General features: G+C 43.5%; 1 protein-coding gene across 1 annotated transcript in view; it reads right to left on the reverse strand.

The window, feature by feature from the left end:
- Positions 1–23,056, reverse strand: part of Abca13 (ATP binding cassette subfamily A member 13) — a 423,762-nt gene that overhangs the window by 293,033 nt on the left and 107,673 nt on the right. The window contains exons 23-27 of the mRNA XM_040746666.1: positions 22,652–22,773; positions 15,503–15,697; positions 12,079–12,243; positions 10,562–10,739; positions 9,074–9,213 (exon numbers count right to left, since the gene is read on the reverse strand). Coding sequence (XP_040602600.1) covers positions 9,074–9,213; positions 10,562–10,739; positions 12,079–12,243; positions 15,503–15,697; positions 22,652–22,773 — 800 coding nt within the window. The remainder of the gene's footprint in view (positions 1–9,073; positions 9,214–10,561; positions 10,740–12,078; positions 12,244–15,502; positions 15,698–22,651; positions 22,774–23,056) is intronic.

Raw genomic sequence — 23,056 nt, forward strand, 5'->3', positions numbered from 1 at the left:
AATTACTGTAGAGTCGCATCTGGTAAAAGTTCTGATAGAGTAAGTGTCTGTGAGTGCTCACCCCTAAATGGAACCACATCAACACCCCACCTTCCCCCAAGGCACAGGAAACGTCATGGGAGAAGGAGTGAGCTGGAGGATGGGGAGGAGGGCTGTGAAGTACTGTCTACTGGACATTACATGGTTGCTGCACACACGAACTCAGAGCAGCAGTAGACAGCTTAGTGAAGATGTCTGCTTAAGATCTACGCAAGGTCAAGTCAGCCAAAACTCTAACAAGAATGAGTGACAGGCTCAGAAGACCCTGCCCCTGGAGTAGGAAGCATTGCTGATGTCTAGAGGAGAAGCAGTCATTCTTCTTTGGGTCAGAGACACTGGTAGGTTGCCCATGCTCCAATGTGGACCCGTACTTATGATGGAGGGACATGATTTTTTAATTTAACAATAATAAAAAAGTCTATCTGTTCCATAGCAACTGTACTTGAAACTAAACTTCAACCTTTCCCCAGGATGCCAATATGTAGTCTGACTGCCTCTTGTGAGGCAGAGTGGCAGGAAGCCACAGCTACGAGTGAGCATGTGACTGTGAGGATGAACACCAGCTTGTGGGGCAATGCCAGGCTGTGGTGCCCATTAAGCCAAGTGAAATAACAGCATGTTCCAATTCCAGGCACACTCTTGCAGTCATAAAACAGACAATAATTATCGGAGGGGAATATGTCCTAAGCAAAAACGAGCTTCCAACAAGGCTCAGAGTGGTGCAATGTCAACACTAGTGTATCCTGGCCTGAATGTTAGTTATAACTCACATAACCACCACTGAGGACTCTACAAAGAGGTACACCCAAAAAGCATGATAAATAGATTATTTTCCAAGGGGGGCACTAATTTGAGAAGGAAGTATAAAAGGAAGGAAATAAAGAAAGAGGGTTGGAGAAGACTGAAACAGAAGCAGGGAGGGAAGGAGGGAGGGAGGGAGGAAGGGAGGGAGGGAAGGAAGGGGGAGGAAGGGAGGGAGGGAGGCAAAAGAAGGGGATAACTGCCTACAAGGCAATGAAATTCAGCAAATATGTCTACTGCTTCAGTAGAGTTGACATGTCAGCCTATTTTTCTTATAGTTATTCTTTAAATATAGTTGGTCACTGCATCATAGCATAAGATATTGACTCTGAGCTTATATTTTTATTTGCTATTTCTAATATTTTCCTACTTATGCCTCCTCCTTCTTGAGCAGCTTCTCTTACCATTCAAATGAGTGTGAGAAATTTTAATAATATAAAATTGGAGTTATTCAGGGTAAATGAAAGTAGCTTTCTCCCGTCACTGCCAAAAAGGAGCATCCCCCAATTTCTCCTCAGTCCACTTCATATTAGAAAAAGACAGTATCTTGTGCATGATGAACTAAATGGAGGAACAGACAGGCAAGTGAACACATAAATGAATAGTGGATCTGGAAGTGTCAATGGTAGGAAAATGCAGGAGGCTCAGCCTAAGAAAGCAATGGGGTGACCAGGATTGTCCATCATGCAGGCCTGCTTTCTTCAATAGAATGAAATGAATGATGCCTGGTCACCCAGAAGGTTGGAGTGAATATTACCTGACAATCTGGTGATCTTTTTGCTATTCTATAGAGCCAGCCTTCCTGAATCCCCCAATATCCTGGGCATGTTTAGGCTCTTATCCTGCACTTAGTCTCTCAGTAAATAGAACCCATCTTTACAAAAGAGGTCCCATGTACTTTGCATTCTCTGCCAATAGAATCTATCCCTGTGCTTATTATAAATCCTCCCTCTTGCCTGGCAGTGATGGCACATACCTTTAATCCCAGCACTCAGGAGGCAGAGGCAGGCAGATATCTGTGAGTTTGAGGCCAGCCAGACTGGTCTGCAAAGCTACACAGAGAAACCCTGCCTCATAAAAAATCCTTCCTCCTTAGGCCTTGCCCTGAGCTCTGTTTATCACCTAGTAGAACTTATTCTTTTGTATTAATTTTTATTTAAATTTCTATTTTACAAATCAATCCCAGTTCCCTCTCCCTCCTGTCCTCCCATCCCCCCCACCAACCCCCGCATCCCACCCCTATCCACTCCCCAGGGAGAGTGAGCCCTCCGATAGGGGATTCTCTCCCAGTCTAGATACACAGGGGAGGGCCTATGTCCTGCCCCAATGATGTGATAGACTTTAATGATCCCCCATTTATGTACTAGGGATAAATACTGCTTCAACTGCCGAGGCCCCATAGACTGCCCAGTGTGTTTCTGTGGGCTTCCCCAGCATGATTTTGACCCCTTTGCTCATCACTCCTTCCTCTCTACAACTGGATTTCAGGAGTTCAGCTCAGTGTTTGGCTGTCAATCTCTGCTTCTGCTTCTATCGGCTACTGGGTGACGGCTCTGTGATGGCATTTAAGGTAGTCATCAATCTCAATATAGAGGAAGGGCATTTAAGGTAGTGTCTCCACTATTGCTTAGATTCTTAGTTGGGGTCATCCTCGTGGATCCCTGGAGATTTACCAAGTGCCATATTTCTTGTTAAACCCATAATGGCTAACTCTTTTAATGTATCTCTTTTCTTGCTCTTTTTCTCTGTTCTTCCCAACTCAACCTTCCTGATCCCTCGTGTTCTCCTCTCCCTTTCCCTTCTACCCTCCTCTTTTTCCTACCTTCCCCCTCACCCATGCTCCAAATTTGCTCAGGAAATCTTGTCCCTTTCCCCTTCTCCAGGGGTCCATGTGTGTCTCTCTTAGGATCCTCCTTGTTTCCTAGATTCTCTGGGGTTGTGGATGGTAGACTGGTTATCCTTTGTAGAACTCATTCTTATTGTAAAAGTCACAGGTGTTTTACTACTTTGCTAGGGAGTTTCCAATAGCTATGCCAAAATCTTTGTTATGCTAATTGTCACATGGAAACATTTTCCAAAGTTTTATTGTGCTTATATGTGTAAGGAGAATAAACCATGTCATCAAATCCTGGAAGTTTTGACCCAGTACCTACAAAAATGGTGCTGATCCAAGTTTCATTCTTCCCCTGTCATGGACCATCTCCATGTAGGCTATGAGGCTTGTGGGGGTCCCTGACAAGAGGAAAGTCAACTGTCCCACCAACAAAACAGGTCTGAACTTTGATATTCCCAGACATGGGGTATGGCTTGACATGCTTTGTTTCATTGGGGAATGAATGACCATATAACTCCAAGAAGACTGTTGATTCCAAGGTCATGAGTTTGAGTCCTGGTTCAGTCACTTACTGGTAAAAACCTTGAACCAATCCTCTATGTGATGAAGGTGACTTATTTGTATAGTGGACAGAACAATAAATCCACCTCTCACAATGGGTGACATGGTTATTGGTTGGTTGGTTGGTTGGTTTCATGCTCCCATTTCATAGCCATGAACATTAATTGCTAAAATTGGATCTGAAGGTAAAATGATGGATGTCTACATATATCTAAGATCTACAAAGGAGGGCTGTCAAATTATATCTAAGGGTTTGGGAATTTTCTACTCTCACAAGCACATCCTTAGGCCTTCAGCTACTGGTTCCTTAGAGACCTGGTGTTTTACAGGGGTTTGTGTCCCACAAGTCCATTCATAAAATGTAATTACTTTTGCCCTGGGCAGCACTGTTGACTTTCAATAAATAACTCCATGTTGAACATTTTCACCACCCAAAACCCAGCTAAGGGCTGAGCCACTGAAGACTTGTTCTCAAATCTCTGGTGAGATGCCTACCAGCAGAAAACAGATTACTATGAATTCCATTCACTCCACGGGGCTCCCAGGAGACAGCCTCAACCTGCCTCAGGTCTCATGAGTTCCCTTCAAACACTGTTCTGAACATGTGAACAGTCCCTGAAGCACCTGCTGGGTCTTCCCAGTCCTGATCAATATCTGCTGTCTGACATATTCCAACTTTCACAAGGATTCAAGTCAAGCATTTCATATCTCCTCATTTATTTGCTGAGCTTTCTAGCTATTTAATGGTTAAAACAGCAATTATCTCTATTTACCTTTGACCCATGCAATTAATACTCTTCCCCAAGTGATGAGTTTCTAAAGAAAGCAAGAGTTCTAAGGGTAGAGGGAAAGTCAGACCTGATGTTACACAAACATATACAAAATATATCTATGTCCTTAAATAACTAACCAGTACTCCAACTGGCAAAGCACAGATTACATGGACAGGATCCTTACTGTTTGGTGGCTAACATCAAAGACAATGGCCAATAGAAAGAACTCTAGCAGTGCAGGTCCAAAACTTCACTTTGAGTCATGGATTTTCATTTAATAACCCACACACTTGGAAACATGGACTTCCCTAACCTTTATTATTTTGAGTTAATAAAATGGGCCAAATTGTGCTTGGTTTTTTGTGAGTCATAGGCAAGAAAGCATTTGGGAGTGTCCATCTACATGCTCAAATCTTTTAAAAATAAGTACTCAATGGACATTAGTTTTACATCTGAGACAATAAAGTGATTCATGCTAGAATTCCAGAAGTATGAGAACTGCAACACGGTCCATTTGTCTCTTATTCGGATACAATCAGTATGAAGATGAGACCAAAGATGAGCTTCTCACAGTCTGATATCTAGTCTGTGCTAGTCTGTGCATAGTAATCCATCGTCCTCATCTGCTCTGTCTCTGTGACCATTCTCTGCACCATCACCATTGCACTGAGGGCAGAAACTGAATTGCATTCTCATGTGAACTCGTGAAGAGAAAACATTGAAATGTAGCAGACAAGTATTAGATGAAACGTAAATGATAAATCAAACAGAGCTGGGTTGGAGCGCCGCCTCTACTGCCTGATGAGAGACCTTGGCAAAGTGACTCAACCCTAAAGCTCAGCTTCTTCATCTGGGAACTGAGAATCACACCTTGTGATCCCAATAGTAGATCTGAGGCACAGACGAGGGTCCCAGCTAGTGTGGGCTCTTGCTTGGAGGGGATGGGTTTTCCTTCATCTCTTCTTTCATCTCTATTCAAATTTGTACTTGATTGGAAATTATACTTGAGAACTGATGAGCATTATAGAAACTCTATACCTCAAGAGTCTGGTTTCTCAAAGAAACAGCTTATAACTGACTGTGCCAATCATCAGGTTAGCATCTTGCAACAATCAATTCACTCTGCTGCTCCTGTTCTCAGTAATGAGACTGAACTCTGTAATCTTTCTCCTTTGGCAACTGGCACAATGTTAATCTTGCATACTTTTGATACTCCAGAGTGCAAAAGATGCTCAGGCACTTCACTGGTTTTGTCTGCTATCCTGCTATGCCCTCTCCAATGGAATTTGGAACTCCAGTTGGACAAGGGAGGCTACTTCCACAAGGGCATGTTCTGTCCTAGCTCTGAGTACAGATGCTCCTTTGAGTGTCTGTCATTGCTGCATTCTCCAGTGTTCTCTTTCTCTCACTGACCAATCCTCTCTTACCCCTATGATTTTATAGAAATAATCATCCATATTAAACTTGACCTGCTTTTTTATCTTCTTGGTCTCTTCCAATTGCCCTGGATAATAACAAAATTGACAGTGCTCAGAAAAATGGTAATAACTGGGAAGAAAGAGTAACAAAATTCAGTACGTTAAGACCGCTAAAACACACCTAGAAAATAAAGTTTTAAACTGACTGTAATCATTTTGGAAGGCAACAGGGGTACAAAGCCACAGGGATCAGATGACAGGAGGTTGATGCAGGACACTGATCCTTTGAAGTCTTTTATAAGGTGGGGCTCTGCACTCTAGTCACAAAGTGACCACAGTCATCAGGTGACATGGTCTCACTCTTTGGCTCCCAGCTCAGATCCTAATATAGAAAGTTCCTGGGGTGCAAGGAGAGCTGGAAATGGGCCATCACCCATCAGTCCCCTTGTTCTCCGCTACAGTCTGTCCTTGGTCTGAAGAAATCTGCTCAATCACAGACCAGTAGGTCCACAGAAATAGGCAGGCCTAATATTTGCTTTTGTGACCTCAGAGTAAATGACTGTCAGAATGAAAAAGACATTTTCAGTTCTCTGGCCCAGAAGGTCTCTCGTGACCAAAGAGAAGAGAATACTTGGCTCAATGCTAGGGAAATGTTTTAATTAAGAAAGCAGTCTGAACAGTACTGCCTCCTCCTCCTCCCCCAGATGGCTTGAAACAAAAACCTTCATATTTCAGTGCAATCTACTAATTCTGCACATGTTCCTACTTTCCCCCATTGCATCCTGCTGGTTCTGCAGAAGACATGGAGGAGTGTGACTGTACCCTGTTCTGATTTGTTCAAAGGATTCAAATGATACATATGGTGGGTATCTAGGTCTCATTTTTCAGATGGAGAGAGAGTCCTTTTAAAAGAAAAAGTAAGGGCTGGAGAGATGGCTCTGCAATTAAGAGCACTGTCTGCTCTTCCAGAGGTCCTGAGTTCAATTCCCAGCAACCATATGGTGGTGCACAATCATCTATAAAAGGATCTGATGCCCTCTTCTAGCAAGCAGGTATACATGCAGAGAATTCATTCATTAAAAAATGTAAATAAATAAGAGAGAGAGAGACAGAGACAGAGAGATAGACAGAGACAGAGACAGAGAGAAAGAGAGAGAGAGAGAGAGAGAGAGAGAGAGAGAGAGAGAGCCCGAGGCCACACATAATTTGGCACAGGAGTGTTTAAACCCTGCCTTCGCAATGGGCACATAGTTTCTGACCAAGACAGCTTAACGGTTCAACCACAGAAAATTACCCATTTGCATTAATATTTTTCTATAAAAAAGTACATTTTCCCATGTCCCTACCAATAAGAAATAATAAAGAACTAAGTCTAAGCAGAACCCACAGGTGTTCATCATGGCCAGGATCCACTCTAACACTGTCATCATCAGATCACTTCATGTTGCGCACACATCTTAGAATGCACCGACACAAACCTAAATGATACAGGTCAATCAAGAGTCATGGTTAGCATGAGATGTGTGGGGCTGCTGCAGACAAAACATGGCCTACTGCTCTACAGTAAAACATTTTCACAAGTAAAAGACACTCCAAATAATAATAATAAAAGTATAGTACACCAAATACACAAATCGGTAGTATAATTGTTTGTCAGACTCAAGTGTAGTACACTGCACCCAATTCTCTCTGCTCCATTTTATACAATGCACCAGCATCACCACAAGCACATGAGTAACGCAGTGTGCAATGATTTGAGGACAGCTAGGTCGCCAAAGGGCAGCAGGAATTTTTCAGCTCTATTACAACCTTAGAAGACCACCACCAATTGCATGATCCATCACTGGCTGAAATACTGTGATGGGGAGAATGGCTTCCATTTACAGCTCCGATCACACCAGCAGCATCGATGGCATTGCAGTGAGTATCTCTCTACTGTGTGAGACATGCATCTGTGTGCTTAAAAACCAGAACCAATTTTCATAAAACTAAATGCCCATGGTTGACTGCAAGAATAATTCATCCAAGGGACAACGGCATTAAGTCAGCTTTATGAGTGCAAACATAAGACAGTGCATGGTCTCTAGTGACATTAACTAGGCAGAACAAGAGCCAGCACGGTCTGCAGACATGTAAACAAGCAGAGGAGATACCCACCTTTATTACTACCTCTGAAACACAACCAGGGCCAAGTAAGAACCATTGAGATCTTCCCCGGCTCTTTTTAAACCCTTATTCTCAGAACTTTGATGTAAGGTGTGTCCCCTCCCCAAACCTGTGTCCAGGGGTCTGGAACTCTGTGTCATTGACTGCATTTCATATTAGCTTTCTCGGCTGTTTGCCTTCTCCTCCACACTTCTGAAGAGGATACCATCATTGAAAAACACAACATAGTATATAATATGATATAAATATATGTTAACAATGACATTAAGATATATCACTATAAAATCCACAACCACTCTTTAATAAATCTGAGACAGAGACATTTTCTATTAGATTTCTGAACTGAGGGAGACCTTAGTAAGTTTCATACACAGAGGGCATCATCTGGCATTGGCTTTGGCTCTAGTGCTGGTATGAGCCTCGCTTCCAAGTGTAATGCCGGAATGACAGCCTAGAACAGAGCTTAAGACAGACAAAATAGCTACTGGATATAATCAAGTCTCTAAATAGCTAGCATTACTTCAAAGCAATTTAGGCTTTTGGCAAACTTCCCTCCCAAAGGACATTTAAAATAAAATAATAAGTTTATAAATACAACAGAGGGCATACTGCGGGCTGTACAGCCACAAGGCTAAGTGGCAGGTGGCAGGTGCCCAGGACACTTGCTGTGACGTCCCACATCAGTCACAAGGAGACAAAACCTAGTTCTCTTGAAAGTTCACTGAACCAAAAATAACTCACTGATCCTATGACTACACAGCACTTTTAATTACTACTAGTATTTGAAGCTTGGAGTTTGCCATTCATAGATCAGGGTCTTCTATATTTGAGAACATGATCAAAGTTCCTGTATGCTTGAAAAAGTGACCTTTCAAGGTGCCTGCAGGCTTATAACCTACCTGAAGACAAGAAAATGCCTACAGAGAAAAAGGAATAAGATGAAGTCCCCAGGAGAACACCATTTTTAATACAAATATTAGTAGGAGGTTTTGCAGTAACTAGATCCTAGAGAAGTTAAACATTGTATTGAAAGGTAAGTGCACAAAACTGCGCAATACGGGAACTCCTTCTCAGGGACTCCTGTGCCCTTTTCTTCTCTCCTTATTCTCCACGGGGTTACATAAAATCTCACGGTCCGTTCGAAAGACATCCCCATCAAAACGAATCAGAAGGTCAATCTGCATCTGCACCGCTGAACTCTCTCTTCAGTATCAAATTCACCAAGTAAAGTGGTTAAATCTGTTTCCAATGTTTTGCTCTGGAACGGTGTCCCCTCACCTGATCTGGAACTGTACCATTTGCAATTGTCCTCAGGTTTTGACATCCTCTAAGCAAAGACCTCCACAAATTCACACTTAGCACCAACATAAGAAAATGGTATGTAACTCAATGCACATAAATAATTCCATTATTTATGTAAAGATTTCTTCCTGATACGGTGTGTTGCATGGCCTATAAGAATCTTCCTTGACTAAACTTACCTTTTGAATGACCTCATTGATCTCTGGAGAGCTTGGTGTATACAGTATTTTTCCATGTAATATAGGTTTTAAGAAAGACCACACCAGTGCACCATTTGGAGACTGTAGAATTTCCTGATAAAGCTTCAAACAAAATGGTGCTGCCACAATTAAAACAGGGAAGAAAGAATTAGATGATCTACTTTGATACAAAATATCCAGACATCCACTAGGCCTTCATTTTCAATGAAATGACTCTGGTATGTTTTCATGACATAGCTATGAATCAGAGTATGCTGGCAATATTTTCATGTCCCTGACACAGCAGTCCTTGTCCCTAAAAACATCAAGGCTCCACCTTCCAGGCTGTTGTCTGTCATAGAGATAGCACAGACACTTAACAAAGAGACTGCAGGGTTTTTTTTACCATGGTTTTAATCAAGACAATTCTAACTTCAATAATTACAATATTGGGAACAGAAACACCTTTTATTTAATCTAGTCACCTTGTAAGTTGTTTCTGAATTCTCTTTGATAATCCATACAAAACTATCACAATCGATACTTTTAATACATTAAATCATATTATGTTGATCAATCCTTACGGTGGCTCTTACTGTATAGCTAATTTATTTCAATGACAAGTCTACTTAAGTTGTCCAAATCTGTAGGCAATTCATCACTGTAATGATTGGTGATTAAGTATTACATTTATAAATAATTATAAATATATCAATGTAACCAGTTCTTTTACCCTAAAGTGAGCCTTAAGAGGGAAATGTTATCCTGTCCTTATGTCATGATTCACATGGGTATGACAAGTACTGTTTTGATCACTGTGTTACTTTCATCTTTCCAAAACTCACATGAACAGAAAAAAAATTTTATCACAAATACAATAAAAATCAATTAAAATTATCCCATAAAATGTAAGTTAATCACATATCTACATATTAACCCTTGAAGCACTTCCTGGAGAGGTTTTATTCTATGTTTAACAACTTGCTCTTTAAATTACGAACTTAATTGACATGAGAATAGTTCTTATCTTAGGAGTAATCATGGTATGCATAGTGTAAGAAACTTGATCCCAAAAATCATGAGTGATTTGTGAGCTAAGCAAACTCAGGAAAATAATTAATGTTCTCTGAACTTCTGACATGCCCTCTGGAAAGTGAAACTGGGGGTGTTGTCTAATCATTTTGTGACAACCATATAGAAAAAATGCAGAAAAGTATCAACAAAGATGAATGGATGAAATGACGGATGGATAGACAGATGGATGGGTGGATGGATGGACAGACAGATTAGAGGGTATATGGATGAAAGAGAGATAATCAGTCAAGGTTCCCAAATGAAAAACAAAGATAAAGGAGTATTGGAGAAAGAAGAAACAAAATTTGCTAAAATTAAATAGTCCTAATATATTATCCAAACATTTGACAATTATAAAAATTATGGAATAGACTGGCTTACTGCCTACGTAAATAGAGGTAGCTCTTGTCTTACTTGAGTCGTGAGGAATATTGAACTTCTCTTTGTCATCCTCCAAGAGCTCGTTTACTCTGGGTAAATTAACGAACATGTTAGAGTTGCTGAGGAAAGAGTCCTGGTCCTTACAAAGGAGCTTCACCACAGACTGGAAAGAAGCCAAAGATGAACTTCTGGCTTGCTCTTTCTGTGAAACCTGAGCATAAGAAAAGCAAATACCCATTACAACTGGTTTCAACCTGCTTGTACAGACTTGTAGAAGCATAGTTCCATCTCTGATGGAATACACAAGTGAAAGAATAGACTCTGCTTGAGTCTGTTCTGATCTTGGGAAACCAATGAACTCACTACAACAATTTTATTTCTGGAAAACATATGTTGTAGAAAAGGAAAATCTGATATACATACATTCACACACACATATTCATACACACTAATTCACACACTTTCAGACACTCACACTCATACACACTCACATTTGTGCACTCACATAGTCACACTTACATTAATACATTCACATACATTTACACACACTCACATTCACATAAACACATGCTCACACATACATTCACATTCTAACACTGACATCTGTTTACTCACACATTCACACTTATATTCACACACACATTCACATACATTTATATGCACTAAAATGCTCACATTCACACAAACACATGTCCACACACATGCATACTCACAATCAGGTACACTCAAAAACACTCACATTCACACACATTCATGCAGGCATGCATTCTCTCACACTCAGATTCACACACAGACATTAACACATATACTCAGATTCACACACACACACGCAGTCATAAACTCTCATGATCACACACCTCCTTGTTTGTGCAGTAATAAATTAATCCATCAAATAATATCACAATTTCAAATAAATTGATAGTCTTGGCATGTACACTGCTAAGTTAATATTGCTTTTTGAGAGCTGCCCAAATTAGCCATAAACTGATGAGTACAAGGACATACTGTTAGCAAGGATTCTAGGTACATCATTATCTGGCCCCTCCTGAACCTCCAACACTCCTTACCCTGGTTGATTCCATCCCAAGCAGAAGAAATTCAAGCAAAAACTAATATCAAACCACTAACCTAATTCAAGTCTGTGTTTGCATTAGGAGAAAATGATCTGTAATTTGTAAGCCAATTATTTATATGTAAATAAATGATCTAAGGTTCTTGAAAGCAATTTGCTCTTGAAATTAAGTTAAACAGGCCCTTGAAATCTCATCTGTGCTAATAATTGACTTAGAAGATTTTTACTTCATAGACAAACCCTGAACTATCTCAGTATCTTCATTGGTGGGATATGGATCAATAGCACTTCTCAATTTTAGGGTAACGTCAGGTCCTACTACTGTGTTGTTAGCTCCAAAACCATTAAGAAGTGTTCTTGTCCATCTATACTGTGGTCCTATAAAATTACAGAGGTTGGAAGAGAGACAAAGGGAAAAATGAACAAACAAAAAGAGAGCAAACCAGAATAGTTCCCATCATGCGAGGATCCAACACACCTGCTGGAAGTCTGGCATGTCTAGCAAGGCGGTGATTTTAAACATGTGAAGAAATTCAGGGAGATGTTCAAGGACATGCTGGGCTCTGGCAAGGATGGAGTTGAGGCTGGATATGACATCCAACAGGGAGTTGAGCAAGCCATTTTCTTCAGAGGGTATCAGGGTCTTACAGGACAGCAAAAAGGGAGAAAAGGAATAGTCAATACTATTTCCACTCTCGCAAGCATCTCTTGAGCAATGACAACATTGTGTCTTGATTTCATCCTCTCTTGAACTTCTAGGGCTTGATTTATATACTCTATGAAAATTCTGTGTTGGAGTAGATGTAACTGTGTTTTGCAGAGCATATTAAATTATAGCCGTATTGTTAAAATATAAACCAGCAACAACTGATTAGAATTTGAATGACTTTCAAAATATTTCTTCAAACTTTTAAATAGCTAAGGTGGAAATTTGAGAAGAGGCTGAAAATAAAACCGTGTTTTTATGTGACTCACAGACACACTCCATCACAGTGCTCCCAGAACCCTGGGGCGGTGCATGAGCAAACGGAAGCCTGCAGAGATGAGAGGCTTTCTGGAGTCTACCAGTGAGAGAAGTTCAGGGCTGCAAATTAGACCCGTGAAAATGTCCTTTGAAACCTATTTGTCAGGCCACCTGACACACTACCCCTCTCACTCCTTGTTTGCATACCCTCCTACAATGTAAATTCCAAGAGTTCCTTTCTGTCTGGATCACTTATGTGTGAAATAAAGATAGATCAGTATCTGCAATATTAGTTATACAATTGAGTACCATTTGGCTGAAAAACCTAACTCAGCAGGCAGCCCCTCTGTCCACAGGTGGGAAACATCAGAGAGATTCTCCCCACTCTGCAGGTCATCTATGTCCTGAATTTTCAGTTCCCTGGCTGGACCAAGGAGCCCAATGGTTACTGTGTCTTAATTTTGTTCTCTGGAGTCCTGCTGCTCTGCTGCTGCTACTTTGCGGCCAGGAGATGACAATCTCACATTTCCTGAGGAGCTCTGCTGGCGATGACTCAGCACACTCCAAAGAAGAGGCTGAGGAACAGGAGACATGGTGAGGCTTCTGGGGGGTTCCCCACTTCCCTGACTACTTAGAGCTGCCATTTAGAAGTGACCCCTTGCAGCCACTGATTTGTGGTAAGAAGTGACTGGGATTCCGGCATGGTTGATGTTGACAGAGCCCAGCCTGCTCCACCAAAAGCTTCTGGAGTTCACTGTCAGCAAGTGAGATGCAAAGTAGCTGTCAGCTGAATCGGTTTGACTCTCAGCAGCAATGCATCTGCCTTTGCGTTATAAAATACCCTCTCGTCGCCAAGTGATGTCACATATGAGGGACCTCTCTTATGGAAGGGCCTGATAAAGGGAGTGATTGTCATTAATGGTAGTGTCTCCTTTGCTGTGTCCCTGGAGATAGGATACAAACTGATATCTCATTCTCCAAAGATATCCTGGCAGGTATGATGGCCCTTGTCCAAGTGTTTATTTGTCCCTAAGAAGCATTGAGAGGTCTATGTGGGCACATTGGAGCAGGCACTACAATGGGCTAATTGACAGAGTGGTAGGTGACATTGGATGAGGGGGTTATGATGATAAAATAGAGCTAAGCTCCTTGGCATGTCACCTGGACAGAGCATCTGTAAAGTATAGAGTCATGCATTGGGACTTTAAAGTACACTTATCATAAAAATTAGTATTTGTTCTTGCAGACTATGAATATACGGATATGAGGGTGTGGATGTGGGAATGGCATGCCAGAGGTTTCCTGGAGTGACAGAAGGGAAGACAGAATGGCTGGAAAAACAAATCTATTCTTTTCTGGTCCAAGACTGTTCTCCTGAACACGGAACACCAGCAGCCACCTTGGCCGCATGCAGATCTGGACCTTTCTGATGGCATGTGGGGCACATCCTCAGGAGAAACACAGCAGAGCTCCAAGAAAGACATGGGCAAGGGCAGAGAGAGGGGCACTGGGAATTTACATGAAAGTTCGTGTGTGGAGATGAGAAAGACCTTCCAGAAAGGGTGGCTGACAATTGGAAGTAAGGCTGGGAGCTGGCTCTGAGTGGCTGGGGCCTGAGACAGCCACCAACTCCCTACATGTACATCTTCTCCGGGGATGTCACCCTCATCTTCTCTCAGCCCTTCCCGGCTTTGGGGAGGACTGTTGTGGAGCAGGTAAAGAGCTGGTGGATTCAAGGACACAGAGATGCTGTGCTGGCCAACCCTCTTCACCTTCCCACAGCTGCCCTGCAGATGCGTCTAACAGGCAGGGAGGACATCACAGATCCAGGTGACAAAGAAGGTGAGGCCACAGCATAGCAGGCAAATCTGCCTTGGCAGCTTAGGAATGAACCAGACTAACCCTGCTTCCTCAGATACACAGGATGCTGTCTCTTAGCAAGGAAAGAAATTTGACTGAAGGCCCCATGGCACTTCTTTCTGGTGACCCCTCCTCACTACCATGTTGTGCTCAATGCTTCAGTGACCCTGACCCCATGGTCACACTACAAGGGTCTTCTAGGCTTCCATTATTTGACAAGATCTAATCGGAGATTGAATGCCATCCCCAGAGACATTCAGTAGGTGCTCCTCCCTGCCAGGGTGACTGAGACTGCCACAGAACCCCTCATTGTTGGTCCCTTGCTGCAGCTAGAATAGGGACCACGGCGGGCACCCATCAATTTAAACAACCTAGAAGCCAAAATAGTTTTAAGTATCTATATTGTATGTGTATATTTTTTCTTGTCACTATCCCAAAGGGATTGCACTATAACAAGTATTTATATAGCATTTATTAGCTCTTGGGTATTATACATGATGTAAAGGAGTTAAAGTGTACAGAAAAATGTGCTAATTAGTTTTTTGTCAGCTTAGCACAAAACTGAACACATCTGGGAAGAGGAACCAAAACTGAAAAACAATGCGTCCATCAGATTGTCAGGTAGACAGGCCTTGGGAGCATTTTCTGAAGTAGTGATGGTGGGCAGCGCTGCTTCGGGGCTAATGGTCCTGGGCGCTCTAAAGTGAAGCAGGCTGAGCAGGCCACAGGGAGCAGGGCAATAAACAGCACTCCTCCGTGGCTTCTGCTTCCTTCCCTGCCTTGAGCTCCTTAAGTGATGGATTGTGCGATGAACGTGCAAGGTGAAATAAACCCTTTCCTCCCTAAGTTGCTTCTGGTCATGGCACTGACCACAGCAACAGAAACCTAAGACAAAAGATTATGCATAGGTTCTGTACACCACACCCTTTCACATAAGGCACCAAGCACCTTGGGTTGGAGGTCTGAGGATGCAGTATGTGGTCAGCACAGTCACAGGGGCAGCTTCCCTGCAGTGCCCCCGACTGCACCCCCAACCCCCTCACTCCTGTACCCCACCCCTCCCCCACCAGGTCCTTACTTTATAAATGAGGCTCCTCAGGTTCAGGTTCCGGCCCATCACCATGAGCAGGGAGAACACTTGAGACCCAGGCAGGCTGCAGAGTTCCCTTGTAGCAAACCAGGATTTCTCACTCTCGGGAAAGGTCAGCAGGAGATGAAGAACTTCTTCGTCACACTTTCCAGACATAGCTACAGTGAGGACACTGGGGAGAACCTGTTGTGAAGCATGTGGATCAGACAGAGGCAAGGCCAGCACAGTGAGTGTTTCAGCCCCTGCACCCCCAGACCCCACTTTCCCAAGACAATGTGGGAGGGAGAACTTTGGTTAGAATGTACAATGAAATTTTAAAAATAAATAAATAAGATGTATAACTAAACAAGAAAAGTTGTAAATCTCAAGTGTAGATCTCTAAAGTGTAATCTCAAAATGACAGTGTGGCAATAGCATGTATACAGAATATAATCATATTACATCAACAAATGTATGCCACTAGACTACAATATGCATGAAAGTCTAGAGAAGTTTGACTTTGGCTGGTTGCTTAACACAGTATCCTGACATTCATTGGATAACTGTTATTGCAGAAAGGAAGGAAGGAAGGAGGGAGGGAGGGAGGGAGGGAGGGAGGGAGGGAGGGAGGGAGGAAAGGAATGATGGAAGGAAGGAAGGAAAGAGAGAGAGAGAAAGAAAGCAAACACCTGGAAACTGTATGCTGAAGACACACTCACAGACACAGTGTTTCTGTTAGCTTTCCGTCATTGGGACACAATGCCCCAGGAAAACACCCATAAGGAAGAAAGGTTTGTTTTGCTTCCTGGTTACAGAGGTCTTGTTGCACAGTCTACCCGCCTGTTGAAAGCACATCTTGGTGGGATGCTCATGGGGAAACCAAGCTGGCCACCTCATGGTGGTCAGGAAACAAGAAAAAGAAAGGAAGATTGAGGTTCCCAATGTCCCCTTTAAGGATATTAAGGTCACAGTCCTTATGAACTAACTTCCTCCAACTAGGAGCCACCTCCGGAAGGGACCAAACATTTACAGCATGAGCCTTTGTGCGAGTAACCTGGATCCAGACCACTGCAGAGCCCAACTCTGTTTTATTTTCAGCATTTTGAATGGAAGTGTTTTTGAAATTGCAAGGCACTGTAAGTGCAGCTTCCTGTTGCTTACACACTGGTGGCGCTGGTGTGCAGCCTTCCACCATGTCAGTCAGGGATCCCCAGAGATACAAAACTAAGAGACAGAGACCAAGAGAGAGGACTTCATCTACAAACTACAGAAAATCTGGATTCAGGAGCTGAAGAGATGACTAACTGGAAAAAACACTTGCTGAACAAACATGAAAAACAGAGTTTGGATCTCCAGAATCTATATAAAACATAGCCATGGTAGCCTACCTATAACCCCAGGACTGGAGAGCTAGAGACAAGACATTCCTGAAGCAAACTAGCTAGCCAGAGTAGCTAAATCAGAAAGCCATGAGTTCCAAGAGAGATGCTGCCTCAATTTAAAAGGTATAGAGTGATGCCAGTTCTACCCTCTGGTCTCCTACACGCATGAACTCACACACTTGTGCACACACACATGTGCACACACATATAAACATGCAAAGCATACAAGCAGTAGAAAGGAAGAAAGAAAGAGAGAAAAAGGACACAAAAAAAGAAAGAAAGGACAAGACTTGTTTTTAGAGAAGTGGCACAGGTTTTGTGGGAACTTGCTAGAACAATCTATGTAGTAGGCCAGAGATGGAGACCCCAAGAAGAAGGTGCCGCTGCAGTTCAAGCTCAAAAAGCCCCCCAAAATTGCACCCCATCTTGTTCAGGGGCCTAAAGACTGCACCCCATCTTGTTCAGGGGCCCAAAGACTGCACCCCATCTTGTTCAGGGGATCACAGTAGCTTTTTTTTTCAAGATCCTTAAATGAAATCTCATTGTTTAATATTGTTCTTATTGAAAAAATAACAGCAATAACAAGAAAACCCACTATGCTGACAGGGACATTTACAATGACACCATCTTCACATGCAGCTAAGCAGAAGGTTATTACGAGTAAGGTAGCAGAGCAGACACATTTCCTCACACCTGTTTCCAGGTGTGCCTGGCAGTTCCCAGGGATGCCCGAGAGTGTGGTGTGAGCCCTAACCTGACTTCCGGTGCCACATTTGCTCAGTTATGTAAGTTGGCTGCAAGATAGAACTTTGCTGGGAAGTGGAGTTCATCCTAACACAAGCCCTCAACTCCAAAGGAGCTGCTCCCAGCTCTGGGTGGGCAGGAACCCAAGCGAGTCCCATGACAGTCCTACCACACTTGCTGAGAGCCTCTGTTCCCACCTTTCTGCAGTGTGTCACTCAGTAGTGCCAGGTCTTAGAACTGAGTGTTATTTCTTAGAATTTGTTCAATAGTCAAACTGTTTGTGTTGAAATTTTGGGCACCTCACTTACTAAATAAAGAAGATCCCACCAAGACCCCCAGGACACCACACCAAGGGGTCAACAGCTTATGGTAGGTTGGTTGACCCTCCTTTGTGTGGTTTTTCTGTTTTGCTATTTATCTTTTGAAAATATTATTATGCCTGTTTTTCTTTTTGGAAAGGTGCCTGATCAAGCAGCATGGGTGAGGACGGGAAGGAATGTAAGGAAACTGTTGCTCAGTTAGAAACATCCACTGTTTCCATCCATCATGCTGTGCACACGGCTTTGCCCAGGTCCATACCTTGCACTCAGAGACAAAGATACTGTGTTCCTGGTGTTTTTCCTACACATCCATGTTTGACTTGCAAATCTGCAGGAAGACCAGAGACCTGGCGAGGTGTTTCCCCACTCTGGGCATACATACTCAGCCACGTGGATATTTGTTTGATTTAAACCTAGCGATGATCCACATTCACCATTTTCAGGTAGAGTTTCCACACCATGAACATGGGTCAAGATCAGGGCTGAGAAAGTGGTTCAGCTGTTGTCCAGCTAATAATTTCATGCCCTGGGGTGCAGATAAGAAGGGAGCAGGGCCGGGCAGGCGAATCTCTGTGAGTTCGAGGCCGGGCTGGACCGACAGCCTCCAAAACAATACAGAGAAACCCTGTGTCGTAAATACCCCCCCAAAAAAAAGAAGGGAGAAGGGTGGGAGGAGCCCTGCTCAGTCTTTTCATGGGCAGCAAGGACATACTGATAGTGATGCGGTCGCAGTGGAGCTATGAGAGCAGTGACTCTGCTGACCTGAGGCTTGAATGCTGCACTGGCGCTGGTCTGTGTGTCAACTGGACACAAGCTAGAGCCATCAGAGAGGAAGGAGCCTCAGGTGAGGAAATGCTTCCATGTGATCCAGATGTATGGCTTTTCTCAATTAGTGATCATTGGGAGGGCAGGGAATGGTGGGTGGTGCATCCCTGGGCTGGTGGTCCTAGGTTCTATAAGAGGGCTGGCTGAGCAAGTCAGGGAAAGCAAGCCAGTAAGCAGCTCTCCTCCATAGCCTCTGTTTCTGTTCCTGCCTCCGGGTTTCTGTTTGAGTTCCCGCCCTGACTTCCTTCGGTGATGAGCAGCAATGTAGAAATGTAAACTAAATAAATGCTTTCCTCCCCAACTTGCTTTTGGGTAATAGTGTTTCGTTATAGCAATAGAAATGCTGATTAAGAGAAATGCTAGGAAAGTAAAATCAGATCAAACCAGGAAAACAGATCTTATATACTTGAGTGAATTTTGCTCTGCTCTGGGGCTGGGGCTGAGTTCCTATCTACTGACGTGGTAAAGAGTCAAATAGAAGAGATGGGTGTGAGAGAACAGCATGAGTTCTGTCCAGGACTGAGCCAAAGGTTAAAGTCAGAGGTGAAGGCCACATTTGGTGGATCTGATCCAAACTCTCACTGTATGACTGGAAAGATACTGGATTTCCATCTAAGGGCTCCAGGTTCCAAGCCTTCACAATAGTAATAAGAAGACAGACTCAATGCTTCCAAAGGTTGGAATTGCAAATGTGAGGCTCTGAGAAGCAGCAGACAGGAATGTGAGTGTTTGGTGATGCTCCTTGGGGTAAGCTTGCAATAATCAGTCAGAATGCACCTTTCACTGGAGCTCTTCAAGAAAATGAGAATACGGGTTGGTTAGAACCATCAATTGAAAAAGACCCTGATATTTAAGGCAGGCTGGGGATTAGGGGGAGAGGAAGAGAGAGAGCAGCTGATCAATCTGTTCTGTATTTTCACATTCACGAAGAGAAACATCTGACAGTGGAAAGGCATCCCTGGGCTCCCTGTCCACTGGGGCAGACTCCTGTAGAGAGGTGGTGCAGCATGGAATGGGTAGAAGGGGATCGAGCCCTAGGCAGAAGGTTGGGCTACATGGGCTTCAGGAGTCTGAGATGCTGGATGTGGATGACGTGATGCCAATGTTCAAGAACGGAGACAAGAAAGGGAGCAACTGCCCATAGGATCCCTGGCACGTTAGGGAAAGCAGCCAGGCACCAATCCATGAGCCTGCCCCTGCCTCCTTCGGCATTTCAGCATGTGGAGTACTTTGGCTCACAGCTCCATCTCCATGTCCCTGCTAAGGCAAGCTTCCTGTGGCGGCCTGTGCACATTGTTGTGTCACTTGTATGCCACAGGACTTCATCTACACTGTCAGCATCACGTATTTAATGAGCTGTCCTCACAAAAGGTTGGCTCCTTGAGCAATGCCTCTGAGGCACAGCTTCTCAGAGCCACGCTTGATTCTTGGGCAGTTCCTCAGTGGCCAAAAGGGAGAGCAAGCACAGGCTTGTGAAACATCCCAAGGGACCCGGCACTGAAAAATGTGCCTTGTTGTTGGGGAAGTCCTGTTATTTGCCTGTTATTTGTCAATAAAGTACTGTTGAGCCTATAGGAATCTAGATAGGTGGGGCTAGGAGTCCAGGAGGATTCTGGGAAGGAGAAACACAAGAGAGTCAACATGTAACGCCATGGGGGTAGGAAGCCTGGAACTATTCTCCGGTAAGAGACATACTTAGATTAACAATTATGGGGTAATTACTTAAGTCAGAGCTAGCCAGTAAGAAACAAGCAAGGCCAACAGCTTCATAATTAATATAGTGTCTTGTGTGTTATTTGGGGTCTACAAAGCGGCAGAGCCCAGGCAACTGGCGGGGATAAACCAAAGCGGCTAGCAAAGAAAAAGCTTCTCGTAACACCTTGTAGCTCTCCTGTAGCTTGGAATGACTTCAAAGTGATGAGTTTGTAAATTAACTAGTGAGACTACGGATAAGAAACCCATGGAGCAAACCAAAGGAGATGGGGCAACAAGCAAGAAATGGCCATCAACCTGATAGTCTAGAAGAAAACAGTGCCCAAGTGTCACCTGCTAAGCAGCTGTGGACGTGTGACGTCTTGTGTGAATGGCCTCATGTGTTTGAACTGTGAGAGTGCATTTGTTTAGTCCCCACCTAATTACCTATGGATCCATCTGTTTCGGTGACCACATTGGTTTACAGAGCTGCAGAGAAATATATACAGATCGAGGTGGGGGAACGGGTGAAGCAAAAGCTTATGTGCGGCGATTGGCACTGCATAATCCACTATCTCACGGCACAGCACCTCTCACCATAGACCATCAGCGACACCTGGTGGCTGCTTGCTCTTAAGCAGGCAGCAAGGCAGGAAGCTCTGTGCTCAACCCAGAATGGGTCTTGAAAGATTATCGAAATGAGTTTAGCAGTAACAATTACGCACAAGCAGTCTTCGTCTGCTGCAAAAATATTGCGGCCACTGCCGCAGCTTCCTGTTAGGTGTTCCACCCTGCAGTGCTCAAGCGGCAGCGGTTACCATCTCCACTGAACTTTGCCCAGTTAAAGAAATGTTTGCAGTGCTCCACTCTCTGCTGAGCCCCCTCCCTCATCCCCACATTCCCACGGGCATGTTGTATCTAATGCGATACAATTGATGCTTTTATCAAAAATGGAGGCTGCCTTTCCTGTGACAAGTAACTTCGAGATACTATAGTTTGCATTTTGGCATTTTGGATCACTAGCTTTTCAACTATTTCTTTCTTAATTTAGATTAACTGTTAATGACTCTAGCGACTAAGCTTACATTTAGCCCCAATTAGTAGGAATTAACATGAAATTAAATTAGTATTGGAGCTTTAGTGATTGTCGATTGAAGGGCTCATACATAAGCTGGTTTCTTGACTCTGCAGAGGAAGGTAGCCATGCCTCCCAACAGTCCTGAAAAGTCCTCTCAGGAAACCATCAGCTAAGGGTTCAGGTGGCATTTGCTGTGGCTTACATGGTTACATGGTTGCCATCTGCTCCCTCCTCCACTAAAAATGCCCCTACACCATTCTGACAAGTCAAGAGATCAGGAACACATGGTATGAGGGTTTAAACCACTCCCTTTTCCCCTTCCGTACCCAACGCTTCTCAGTCGTGCTAGGGAAGCCTGAGCCTGACTCTGCTCATCTGAGTCGTATCCATACCACATGGCCAGAGTACACAGTTACTCTCCACCATGGGAGATTGTATATCTTCAGAGTACACAGTTACTCTCCACCATGGGAGACTGTATATCTTCAGAGTACACGGTTAGTTACTCTCCACCATGGGAGATTGTATATCTTCAGAGTATACATTTACTCTCCACCATGGGAGACTGTATATCTTCAGAGTACACAGTTACTCGCCACCATGGGAGATTGTATATCTTCAGAGTACACGGTTACTCTCCACCATGGGAGACTGTATATCTTCAGAGTACACGGTTAGTTACTCTCCACCATGGGAGACTGTATATCTTCAGAGTACACAGTTACTCGCCACCATGGGAGACTGTATATCTTCAGAGTACACGGTTACTCTCCACCATGGGAGACTGTATATCTTCAGCTAGCTTTGCTTCGGGATTTGAGATTTATGACACACATGGAGCCAGATGCAAACAAACTTAAAGGACTGCACGCATTAGGGTTAGAAATCCCTAAACTAAATGTTGCCAGAAACCTCGTCCTTTCTGTCCCTCCCCCAAGGGAAGACCATGTGACCAGGTTATGTCACAAGATGCTGGAGTGTCCCCTGTGCTTTCAGCTACATAACTTGTGCAGATATCCATTCTCCCGGCTGTGGAGCAGGGAGGAGGAGGCAGGGAAAGGTGGCCAGGGTGCCTGCAGCCGTGAGGTCTCCTTCCTGACAGAAAGCAGCCCTGTACCTTTGAATGGGAAATGGTGGCTTCTAAGATGCTGTGGATGGTCTCATCGGAGATGGGGAAGGAGGAGCGCAGGTCCTCAGTTAATTTGGTGACGTTCCTCATCAAATCCTTTATTCTGACATCTGAAGAACACACAAAAGGCAGAGAAATTTTATAATAAATTTTCAGAATTGTTACTGATTTGTAGCAAAATTTGATGTTGCCACCTAAAAAAGAAGTGTTGCTCGAGGTGTCAAGCTTATCAAAGACACTAATTAAAGTTTTACTCTTCTAGGGGGATCCGAGATCACTTCCAGTTATGTGATATCATCTAGTCAATCGTTGACTCTGAGTCTGGTATGCTGTGAGACTTTCCTTAGAAAGGGCTCTTTCTGAAAGAGCAGTGACCATGCGCTACAGGGACCT

Source organism: Mesocricetus auratus, unplaced genomic scaffold, assembly GCF_017639785.1.
Source record: "Mesocricetus auratus isolate SY011 unplaced genomic scaffold, BCM_Maur_2.0 Super-Scaffold_100006, whole genome shotgun sequence".
Taxonomy (NCBI): domain Eukaryota; kingdom Metazoa; phylum Chordata; class Mammalia; order Rodentia; family Cricetidae; genus Mesocricetus; species Mesocricetus auratus.